This window comes from Bombus terrestris, chromosome 2 (genome assembly GCF_910591885.1).
Source record: "Bombus terrestris chromosome 2, iyBomTerr1.2, whole genome shotgun sequence".
Classification (NCBI taxonomy): domain Eukaryota; kingdom Metazoa; phylum Arthropoda; class Insecta; order Hymenoptera; family Apidae; genus Bombus; species Bombus terrestris.
Window position 1 is genome coordinate 2,034,346 of NC_063270.1, and position 13,678 is coordinate 2,048,023.

Sequence of the window (13,678 nt, forward strand, 5' to 3'; positions counted from 1 at the left end):
ATTGTCTGCCGAAATTGCAAAAACGTCTTTCTACGAGCATACATATGAACTGAACGAACCGGTTGCGGGCGGAAATAACGACTTCCTCGGAACGACCGAGCTAGACACATAAAATAAATCACGAACCCGGATGATCCTAAAAGAGACTTACTGTTTAGCGTACGCGATGGATTTCGCCAGACCATTACCGGAACCACAGGGTATCACACCAAGGGATAATTCCTTCAGAGCTTTCTCCCAATCGGGCCTTTGAAAAAGCCCATTTACTACTTCGAACACGATACCGTCGCCTCCGACCATCAGCAGTCCGCTCCATTGATAGATGTCCCTCGTACGCACGAACTCGCGTGCGTAATTGGGACACTTGGTGATGTGAACATCATAAGGCCTCTCAGCTTCCGATAGAATCGGATGGATCCTTTTCTGGAACGTTTCTCGACCTCTTCCTGGTCCTGACTTTGGATTCAGCAACACCAGAATCTTTCGTTGCTCACCTGGACACGCTGCAATCAATTCAAAGGAGTTTTTGCTTCCTTTCTCCTGTTCTTTTTCCATTTGTACGCTGCAGCGTCATATGGCAGGTTGAAGATCATAGTAATGTAAGCGATGATTTTGAAAATTAGGATTTAGTTATGTTTCAACTATTAAAACTATCATTTAACTTTAGTTTCATAATTAATTAAGTTATAACTTTATTCTTAACCGTGGTACGTTTCCGTTACTTGAAAAAACTAAAATGATTTTTTTAATGAAAAATGAACGAATCTAATGAAAGTGGAGACTGCTACTTTAGGAGAAACAATTCTTTATATATTAAGGAAATTTTCTTTCGTTAAAAAGTTCGATAGATTATTATTTTCTTGGGAGTTTATATTATGTCATACATTTTGTATTCATTTTTCTAAAAATATTTCTTCAGTATTTGATTTGTTTAGTTGGTAATGTATTAAGATACAATCACGTTTACTTGTGTTATGTGTATTTATATTTATGGGTGATTTCTTATGAAACCGTAGGCACATTATGCGCGTCATTGTAATTCCTGAGTGCTGCAATACTGACCGTTTTCTTGACAATCATTTCAGTTTCGAAGTCACGCGAGTAATTCATGCTATACTTGAAATTGGCTTTACTTTCTTTTTGGTTCTTTGTGGTCTTACTTGAGTTTATGTTTACTGAAACTTTTCCGTTAATTTTAAAATCTAAAATATTTTTTCTCAATCTTACAGTAGAAGACTAGAATTTATATATCTTTCAGACTCGAATTTGATTGTATTTTGTTAATCTTGAGGTATCTTTGAAAATCAGAATATCTTTGAAAATTTTATGAGAAATCTTCGGCCAAATAATCTCGTATAATAAGGAGAAGTTAATCGACGGCAAAGAAAATTTCTACGAAGCGAGAAAACCCTGGATGATTACGTGACGTGTAACGCAACGAGCGTGTTTTAATCTTTGGAAGACGCCCCTGCAGACGTCACCGCAGCAAACCCCTTTGCAGAGATTTCTCTGCAGTTCAGTCGTGTTCGATTATCTTGAATAATTTCTTACAAATGTATTTTAATGTATACCTAGTTTTTATTTTGTCACGAAGCATGCTGTTTATTTTTACGTAAAACATTTGCGATACAATTTTCTATTAATTATATGCGATTATTGGTTAATTTGCTTATAATTTATGTATTTTTATAAAATTATATTTCCTATTTAATAATTCTGAATTGCATGAAGGATTTCTTTGCTCGCAATTAGTTGAGATTGAAATACGATAAAAAAAACAAGGGAATTGATTACTGCGATAATAATTGAGCATTTCTTAATTAATCGAGATGTATGGACTATCATTGGAATAAGCTTACTACTAAGTATTTATATAAATGTGAGTAACTGATTTTATGAAAGTACATGGCAACAAATTTTTAAAAATTATGTGTGGTATAGTCAAATAAATATTTGGTACGACTTTGCAAAACAGATTTTATACCGATGGTTGGGTTTATTTATATAAAACCTAACAACGTAAAGAAGCTGTGTTCAATCGAATTTATAGAACGAAAAAGCCCATCTTCTGAAAAATGTGTTGCCTAGATCTCCGGCAGAAAAATGGAGGAAATAGGTTACCAAACTTACGAACGTTACTATTTTCTGTCTAAGCGGTAATTTAAACAGGCTCTGCTTGTATTTACGTAAAGCTAGGAGTTATGGATCGTTAAACACAACTAGTGAAAGTACAGATAAAGTAACACCAACTATAAAAGGTCTGAGAGTCGAGAGAAAACTTTTGGAGTGAATTAATCGTATATTATCTTATGTCATTCCTCATAGCTTCATTTATATAATTTGACAAAAATTGTATTCAACATAGCGGATAAAAAGGGTATAATAACATAATCGTCGTGCATGACTCTGTTACTTAATCTCCTCACCATTTTATGCTAAACTTTGCAAAATTATCTTGCGAAAAATATGACATGCGCGATTTAGTTTCCAAAGTGTATTTATGGCTAATTTGGCTTGTTTAAGATTTTTAATAGGAAGATAAGAATTTATTAAAACCATTTGCGATAATTTTTACTAGAAACTGAAAACAATTTTCAATCAAAGTCGAAGTCAAAAAATGTTAGCATCGCTTTATAAAAATCGCTTTTTCTGCTAATTGAAATTCAAGGCCGACGACAATAAAGTACATATGTATTTTGCACGGATTATTCTCGTACCACCAGCCATCTTTCGCATACTGATCTACACCATATGCTGTACCTATACGTACAATATACGTATATATACATGCATAGATACATAAGTGCAAAAAAATATATTATCAAAGACAACAGGTATCGTGAAACGATTCCTGACCAAAAATGCAAATGAATTTCGCCCTTATCCAATTTCATCGCAGAATCGGCTCCGATTCGAGGAGCAACAAACCGAAAAGCTTTGGTCCGGGCAACTGAATATTCGATAACCGCAAACAACGAACAACGATCGATCCCTGTAACGAGATGCAATCAGCAATTTTATGTGGGTCATTTTGAATTAATTTGGCTGGTAGCCACATGGTCCGTTGCTTGAGAAAAATGTCGAAACACTTCTGGCGACGCGAAGACGCGACATATACACGACCCAATTGTTCTTTTGTCTTGCGTCTTATGTACGCACGGTTTGCCACATTTGTTTCACGTCGATATCACTGATAAACTCATAAATAAAGCATCTATCCATATGGCCGAATGTTATATAACGGATGACCACGTAAGTAATACGTGGCCATTCAAACGCGCACTGTAAACAAACTTGTCAAGAGAACAATTTGAGAATTGACGGAATCAGCCAGTCGTTATGAAACTTTTAGCGTATCCCGATCACCAACTATTCAAACCGGTGGTCAGGTTTAAGCTGTGAATGTATTATTTCCGATTCCTAATGCTATTCGTATTTTCGCATCATATCTCGAATAGATGGAGAAAGAAGGGATTGTTCATCGTTGTTACGTGTTTGGATCTACAGACTTCGACTATTTACCGATTTATGTTTTATTTTTTTACCGCTTTTTTTATTGTTGGCATTTCAAATAACACATTGTTTCACGAGAGTATTTGAATACCTACTTATAGAAATATGATAGACTATACTATATATGTTTACTGTATCTACTTATAGAAGCTATCAACATATTATAAAAAAACAGTTTGAAATTTCATTAGTACTGTAAAACATGGCTCGTAATTGTATGGGTAGAATTAGAAACGAATCTTACGATGCTATTGATAAAAAGTTTCTATACTAAGTATTCCAATATTTTTGTAAGATATAAGTATCATCCGCGTTTTAAATATGCTTGACTCACAACAGCATTTTAATTAAAGTTATTACTTTAAAGCACCTCCAGGACTCGAAAGTCTGTAGTTCGCGTGAAATCGACGTCACTTTAAAGACTTCTAAAAAAGCTGAAAATCACACACGAATAAATATTCTAGCTCCACTCTGGTAATCATTTGTGTCCCAACGTTGCAAGGACGCACGAGAGAATATTTGACGAGGAAAGCATGCCTCTGTTGCGTTTAGAAATTAGAACCCTCTGAATGCACGGATGTACCACAATACTCAAGTTATACGCGAGTGTGTAATATATTTATATATTTGTGAGGATGAGCATTTTTAGGGTTGGACGGTACGTGGCAAGTGTAAGTTTCCAAAGAAATTTTAGAAAGCATTATCAAGCGAAGCGTATCCTTAACGAATTCAAAACGGTATGTATTGTGCAGTGAATAATATTGTGTAATATATTACTAAATATTGCTTAATAACAAAATAAATAATATTAGATGTGTAATAGCAGAACTCCGTATAAATTTTGCCAACGTATTTTATAATATTATGTCATATGGACAAAAGTTTTTAAAAGCATTATAAAAGCTACAACAAAAATATGGAACGTGAAAAAATGGTAATGATTTTACTCTTAATATATTACTTAATACAAGATAAATAATTTATGTTAACATTATACGCTAAAACAAGCTAGACATACTGAATTAATACTGAATATGCTCAACAGTATGTTGATGTTAGGGATTAGTATGTATCGATGCAGGTGAATAGCACACTTTGGAATGTGAAATAACATGTGGTCAGCGTGTAGCATCGACCAATTTATTATTTAATATATCTAATCCAATAAACCAATATAAAATAAACACACCATTCATCCATTCACCATATATTATTGAATAATATAAACGATACTTTATCAAACATAAAAGTTTTATAAATATACTAATATGACTTGAAATAAATATATAACTTGAAATAAATTATATGATATCGACTAGAATAAAAGATATGTACGATATGTAGTTACCTACATATCAGCCACTGTGATCTGTATATTCGAGACTATCTTCAAAAATTAGTGTGAATTATTGAAATACATCGATCTCAAAGGACCGTGTCAAAAGAAGAGCAGAGTAGATGGACGGTTATTTTCGTCAATGCACAATAAATCAAGGAGTGACGTAAACGGAATGCACAGCAATAGTTCAATGTATTTAGTACGAGGCCTTGTGTTTTATTGAACAACAGACTGATAAAAAGCGGAGAAATTAATCCTCGCAACTGTATCCTTTCGAAGAAAAAGCAAAGAGAAGAAGAAAATAAGATCAAAACTTGAGAAAAAAACGTTTTTCATGATATGTATTTCCTCTAGTTTAATCTTCTTTTCTATTCTCAGAGCTCCATTAAAGTTACCTCCTTTCGAGAGTTTCAAGCATGTCCCATGATAAAACATTATTCTAACGGAAACGCACGTTGGAACTAATGGTCAAACATTATCATGCAGGATAAATCTCTTCCTCTTAACCAATATCGATTGCCTTTGCGTCAACAATAAAATATAAATTAACCTGCAGTTTGATATAAAGCGAAACTGTCTGAATGAAAACAGGATGTTCCAGAAAACATGATATTTGAAACATTGCCTCAATTATTGATTTCGCGAGAGATGAAAAAAATGTGTATATTTGTTTTATTATTTTTCGAATGGAATTCGATTTTATTAAATTATCAAATTAAAACATACTAAATTTGGTCATTCTGTATGAAACAGCCATTTAAAAATATGTGAAAATTTCATCACTAAAGATAAATTGCGATAAAAACTAGGAGATACGTTATTGTATATTATCGACAAATAGTTTCCGTGCCAAAAAATTTATAACAATTTTACTGATATGAATAAAAAACTATAATGGTATAACATTGTATTATGCATAATATTATACTATCAACGAGTAGACTTTGAAAGATATTGTAATGAAAAAATTTCATTAGTGCAGATAGTAATGCTATATACATTATAGTATCAATACAGTGAACCATTGACAAGCAGAGATTTTGTATTGATTACAACTTGATATGTACATACTTTGTAACAGGCAACATCGAACAATATATAAATATATACACATATGTATGTATGTAGTATGTAGTACTTACATAAGCAGCATTAAACGTTTTTGTTTACAAATTAACCGCTGACGGAATATTCAATAAGATATTAACATGAAAATTCACCCTATATCAAATAAATACATGGGTATTATTTGAGAAAAGAGACGGAAAAACACGATGTGAATAGGCTGCAATGAAAATTAACCTTTTTCACTCATTCGGTCAGAATCTACAAGTCGGTGAATTGTTTCATTATTGTGCGTCGTACAAGTATCATAATTCATCTATAAAAAAAATATGCTGGTTTTTTGGTTGTTTACTTTATGCGATTTAGTTTAGTCTTTTTACTTATATTACACTATATATATTTTACACTATTTTATAATATTAAATATGAATATGAATAGATTCAAACATCAATACATCAAGCATGTGCATATGTTTACAAACATTGAAAAATAAAAAATATTCAGTCTGAGAAGGAATAAGCTATCGGTATATCATTCTAAATATCGAACTTCGACCGAGTCCGACTGGCGCGATAATTTTCTTGTCTTGGACATAAATGCGATAAACTTTTAGCAACGATGGCATTTTAATACTTATGCATCTAATCGTAATAAACAGCGAGGCCGACGTAAATATTTTTTATGCAATAAAATTCGTTTTTCTTTTTACTTCGCAAATATTAGTTTAAAAAATTCACGATTCGAAAATACGAATTATTTCATAATCATAATTAAAGAAAGAAAGAAGATTCTGGTTATTATACATTTTTGTAAACATAATAACGATAAAATGAAATATTACTAACACACAATAACATTTTGATTACTGCAAAAGTCTGTCTTCTCTAGATTTGCTAATTTGTTTTTTTAACTAAAATACATGTATATCGATGCGAATAAATTTCCATAGTTTATTAAAACTTTTCCTCTATTGATAATATCAGTGTCAAATAGATAACATTTTTATCGTATTAAAGTTTAATGCGTCATGTAATGCTTAAATTAGCATTGCTATTATGTACTGTTTTTGCGCAAAATGACGTAAAAAGAAAATTATAAAACGATTTGTAATTTTACTATAAAAAAGGAAGACTTTTCTTTTTTATGAACTTTGCTAATGTTGGAGATATTAGTTTTGATAGATATCACTTTTTAATCAAAGATATATGTTGATCTATGCTTATATCAGTGATTAAAAATACCAATTAAACCTTATTTTTAATTCTATATAATTTGACTTGAAAATTTACTAACCATAGGTTTATAAATAAACAGTTTTATATTATCATTAAAATATTAGATCTTGTTATAATTATGATAGTATTATTATTGACATTAACCAACTTTTCTTATTACAATTATTAATTTCTAGATATCAAATTAAGGAATTATAATCAATAGTAATTAAATACAGGACTTTAAATAAATAAAAAATCTTTACAATGAAGAATCATATAATGCAACAGAAAAGTATGCTATATCACAAATTATAATACTGATACAGACAATTGCAAATAAAAAAAATCAATACATGTATCTATTATAAATAATATTTGATCAAACTATCAATAGTATTGGTATATTAATAGCATTGAGACTAACACCACTGATAGTACTATTCACAGCAATATTAGTACTAAAATTATTTATATAATTTACAATTTACAATATTGTATGTTATTTAATTACTATTTGCTATTATTGTTGTTGAAAATCGGAAAGATTAATAGCAAGTATTTATCTCTAATCCTTTTTCCTATAGCTCCTAATTTTCTTATAGTATACAATTTGTCTACGCGAATTCAAAATAAACAGAATATAAATCAAAAATATTGCTGCTATTAATGTATTAAACCATCTTTATTTTAATTAAACTAATTCCTTACTAAGATAACTTTTTCATCGAGTAGGATAAAGATACAAAAATATTATCATCAAATATTTCTGACGATAAAGAAACCGATTCATTAGTCACACAATTCTCACTATTCTACAGGTTGTTGGTGTTATTAAAGAGACAAAGTCTTGGCATTGATGCAGCAAAATCTTGGAATCAGTTACCTTTGAATGTCCAAATAGTAATAATCTCGTAGTGGGTTAATAAATTTCTATTTTATATCTAATTTTATTGAACGTATAATTTCGTAACATATTACATATATTTCTTTAAAATAATATTAAATAATAAACAAAATTTAAATAATTACATTTGAATTTTTCCGTGGAAACTCAATTCCCCCTCGAGTTCATAAAAATGTATCCTTATTACAGAATTGCATCATACCAGACATAATTACACGATCTTTTTATTGCGTTATACAATTGAAAATTAACATTTTATGCATGAGGGCACAACGCAATGTTTGTAATAACGAGCCAATAACGAACAATAGCAACAGTACTGCAATTATCAGTAAATACTAATTATTATTCAAAATAACATTTCATAAAACATCGAAATACTAGATACTATTGACTATTACTATTCTGAATATTCATTATTTACTATCATCGTGTATTTTATCATTACAAAGTATAATTTATTCGAAACTCTTGTTAAAAAGGTAGACTGCATACATATGTGGTGAAAAGACTACTCTCTTGTGTTCCATACATTATACTGAACCGCTTTAATTTGTGCAACTAAATTTCAATGCGGACTGTGCTATAAAAAAGGTGTCTTTGTACGTCTTTTTCTTCTCAAGTGGAAACATATGCGTTGTATACACACAGTGAAGTGAAAATTCAAAGTGAATCACATTCGATTACGGTAGATTAAAATATTTCACGAAGCTCTGCCGAGTTATCAAGCAAGGGAATCTGATATCAATTTTCAATGAACAAAATATTTATGAACGTGAAAGTTGATAAAAAACGGGGTACTTGAACCTAATGAATAACTTTTATCGAATAACATTTCAACAACGTATTGTGTATTTATGTAGTGATTTTCAATTAGTAGTAAAATTAGTAATAAAATAATATTGAAAAAGGATGAAGACAAAAGATTAAAACTTTTTCGAAAATAAATTATGATTACAAATTTTATTGACTTTTTGAAAATTTAACGAACACATGAGTTTTTCATTTCTAACATATTTTTCACATTTGGAATTTTCAACACTCAATGGATAATCATAAAACGATCATATACTGTTTACAAGATAAGTAGTATCATTGTTTTGAATATCGACTATGAGAAACGTGTTACATTATCTGTGACATAAGCGATTTCATAAGCATTATGATAGGAATATTTTGTTGATGTATAAGATTTAATTATGTAACGTTGTTAATTATTAATTTACAATGACGTATGCCAGACCACTGCAATTTTAATAAAATGATATTTAATTAATGTATCATTCTCGGTATTATGATATATCATTCTCCACAAAGAAACTAAAGTTATAATTTAGCTTTCTGCAAAACTAAACACATAATATTTTCAGCAGCTGAAAAACATGATTAATTCAAATTCTCAGAATTCTGATTTACAGTACGTTTCAGTACTGATTTACAGTACAGTTCATACGTCAATTCTGATTGACGTATGAACAAAATCGATTGAAAAGCAAAAAGAGAAATAATTTAAGTGTCCGAAGGCTGGCAATAGCTAGTTTCTTATTTATTCAAGCAAGTAATACGAATTCTAAAAATGTATATCTATAACTGAGTTATCGTTACTGTATAATAATATACAAAAAGGATAATGTATTCAATATATACATAGAATTATGTGGAAACATACAGCAAAGATGAATTAAACGAGGAAAAATGCGAGGCTGAACTTCGTTTAGTTCTCAAACTAAGATAGTTCAGTTTCGGGGAAGTCATAATGACTTTATTCAATATTACTTCGTTTAAAGTTCTGTTCCTGAAAAACATCATTCACGCTTATTATTACTATGTTGTTATACTGTCTTGCAAATAAATGCAATGACTAGCAATGTTCTTGAATGACAAGCATGTATACGGGAAGTGTAGTAATTACAGCATACGAGTAATTAGTAAATCAACAAGTCCTATTATTATCATATCATTATTTTTAGTCTATACCAAAAATATGGAAAATCATAATTTGAAAATTACTTTTTAAGAGATGAAAAGAATATGGTACAAAAAGTGCATTGCGACGATAAATATAAATTTTTATTTTTAAGAAATACGATAATGCTTAATTCTCCTATTTCGAAATTTTAATAATAAATTTCCAATATAGACGCGATTTATTGCCTTTAATTTATAAATGGGCATAATCAGATTCGATTAGAACTTCCATAATTCCGAGATTTACGCATTTTAGCGACACGCATATATAACTTATGGGATGACAAAATATAATATTTCAGTCAAGATAAATATTATTTAAGAATAAAATGCGGAAATACAATCCTCGCTCTGTCGATTCCTAACGTCCAGAAAACTTTTAATAGCCAGAGGTAAGCATGACGCATTAAAGGAGATTGAAAAACTTTTGATGGAAATATGTTGGCAGACATTTCGAAAATACAGAAGGGTAACAATATTCGAAAAGTTTGAAGTAGGACGAGAAGAAACATAAATTCTGCAAGAATTATGATTACGATTCAGAGACGGCGAATAATGATTTTTTTGCCCAATTGCAGATGTTCTATTGTGTAAAACAAGGTTAAGGAGAAAAAATGGAACAGATATTTAAGAAGGTGAAACTGTACGATATTTCGGAAATTTAAAAAGAGCATGGTACATATTCCGAAAGTTTGAAGCAGAAAGTGGAGAAACACGAAATCTGTAAAAATGTTCAATTGTTGGTGTTCTAACACTAATAAGATAAGACATATTTATTCTAATAATATGTAAATACAACTTTAAAGATGACCATATGGTAGTCGTTGCAACTTTAAATAAAATATTTAAAAAGCTTTAAAGTATATTGCTTAAAGTAACTAGAACATTTTATTTCCACGAAATAACACAGTATCTTTTCTAAGCATTGATCTGTACTGAATTTTACAGTACATAAGTGTTTCTTTCAAGATACTGATTTAAAACTTTGGAGTTTACACATTTAAATTGTTTTAAATCCAATTAAAGCAAAAAAGTCGTCTTTGATGCAAACATTTTTTTAGTAATGTATTTAATAGTTCTAGCGCATCTTTTATGTTTCCAGAGAAAATGTAAGTACAAAAAATATTGGAACGAACGTACCTACGATTCATAAATAAAAGCAAACATTGAAAAATATGTGTGCGTATGAATCTTTGATTTCCATATGATTGCAATATTTATAAATGTGGTGAATAAATGTATTTTAAATGAACGAAGTAATTAAAGGCGATATGAATCTAAATCTCTTCCAATGTTTAATTTTATGAATAAATTTTAAATGAATAAATTTTTTCAAATTTAGAAATTAAATAAGTTGCAATAGTTATGAATCGAGATATAGAAAATTATTGTATCGTTTATTTGAAATGAATGTACGTGGAAATTCGTTCGTATAATATTGCAAATGACTAATACCGTGCGCATTAAAAATTTGTAAATTATTTTGTGTGTGTATGTGTGTGTATGTGTAATTTAATATTCCTTTAGATATAATTAAGGAGATTATGCGTAGAATGACGTGCGTATAATCTAACTTCGTATCTGGGATTCTTTTATTCATACAATCATTTTTGTGGAATTTCACTTCATTCATTTTTGTTGAAATTGATATATTAATCATTGTAAAAATGTACTCATATAACGACAACATACAACTTCCTCCGTTTCGATATCGCTTTACTGGAACATTAAGTAGAATTCTATGTAATCGATTATTAAAAAATTTAACTATCATTATTCAAACGAATATATTTCTATAAACAATAAACAATAATTTATTTAAAAAGGAAAAAAAAATAAATGTTAAAAATGATGTGCAGAAGAAAAAGCATTTGCTGCAAATGAAAGTACAGTTATTCTAATACACATTATCTAGAATCTAGACCTACTCAAGAAAAGAAACATTGGCGTTTGGCCTGCATATATTAGATATATAATAGAAAGCATTTGAGATGATCATATATATAACAATGTACCTACTATAATTTAAACTATATTTGCGAAATAGTTGATTATATTTACAAATGTTAATTACCATTAATAAACGATATTTTATATTAAATTACCTTTCATCCCATGATATAATGCCATTCCTGATTTATTAACTATTTTCATCTCTATAAGATACAATCATGTTATTGAAATTAACATTCAATCATTAATACCTAGATTCATCCATAATGGGTAAGTTCATTAGCGTAAATATGTAGAAGGAATTTTAATGAAGATTTTTCACGTTTTATTATTTCGTAATTTCTAGCATTGATTATCTAACATGATCCTACCTTAAACGTTTTCGTTGGAAGGGTGGGAAAAGAAACATAATTTATCGAATTATTGCTATGTGAATGTCTTGGTACGATGAAGAAGAAAAAGAAAACGAAAAAGAGATTGAACTCACCGCTAATCAACGATTCCAGATTCTCGTGACTGGGGCTCATAAAACTTTTAGGCACAGGCAAGCCAACAATGAGACATTTTATAGCTAATCGCCACCTGCTGGCCTCTCGTAGATTATCTTCGTATTTGTCAAAGCTGCGGAATCGTAGCGTAATCGTGGTCCTTTCTCGTCTCTTGATACCTTTCATACGTGCCTTCTTCAGCGTGTACGCATAAATATAAAGATAGGCCGAAGTGTCAAACTCATCGTAGGATTGATATGCTTCCACAGACTCGACCAGCTTAAATTGAGATCTCGAGGTACCTGGTCCACAAACACAGCTTCCCGCGCTTTTGCGTTTCGAACGCATACATCTGCACCCTATTATGTCGTTTAGAACGATCGTTTCAACCTTCGTCGCACCATTATTGTCTTTCTCTAAGCTGAGACCCTTTTCTGTTAGTCTCACCTTGTAGTAAGTGTTTTTCTTCGACGTAACATAAAATGTTTCCTCAAGAAGAGTGTTAGAATGCACTTGACCACCGTCCTCCATGACACACTGATGATTGTCTGTCATTCAGTAAGATACGCCAATCACATTGATAATCATACCATAAGAAGATCATTATCGTGGTAATTAAGGCACGTGATAAACAGACATCTCTTTCCTATCTTGATAAAGTTTCCTTTATTGCCACGGTAAAGAATTGTTGCTTTGTACCATTCCATTTAAGTAAGAGTTTCCAATTCACTTAACGAGTTAATTTCTCTTGCTAGATTCTTTCATTCTCTCAGACATTTTTTCATCATTTAATTACTTGAACTGTTGTGTTGCGAATTTAATGAAGCACGTGCAGTTTCCCGAGTAATACACTCATAACATTATCTCTTATTAAAGAATCCATTTTACGGAAGGACGGTATTTAAATCACGACCACATAACATAGTCAAGTTTTTTTCCGAACCATGTACGATTAATCAAAAGAATGTACTACTCTGCATTTCGATTAAAAGAAATTATCTCACCATTATCTCGGCTTCTTCTGTACTTGCGCGCATTCGAACATCAAACTGCTTCGAACACACCGAAGTCACGGCATATACTGTTTATGTAAAACTTGAAACTTGACGGACCGATTGCAGGAGCACCCCAGCGCTACCTTGTGTTGGTAAATTGCAATTCACCAACATGTTTCCTGTGCAAGGAAACTACATATGTATATTTAATATGACGGCGAGGTTTTGTACAGTT

General features: G+C 30.6%; 1 protein-coding gene across 2 annotated transcripts in view; it reads right to left on the bottom strand.

Moving 5' to 3' along the window:
• LOC100643842 (sphingosine kinase 2) overlaps positions 1-13,538 on the bottom strand; it is a 23,258-nt gene extending 9,720 nt beyond the window's left edge. For both annotated transcript variants that reach the window (XM_012314886.3, XM_012314881.3), the window contains exons 1-2: positions 12,448-13,538; positions 152-503 (exon numbers count right to left, since the gene is read on the bottom strand). In XM_012314886.3, the coding sequence (XP_012170276.2) occupies positions 152-503; positions 12,448-13,003 (908 nt within the window). In that variant the 5' untranslated portion in view covers positions 13,004-13,538. The remainder of the gene's footprint in view (positions 1-151; positions 504-12,447) is intronic.
• Between the last annotated feature and the right edge of the window lie 140 nt (positions 13,539-13,678).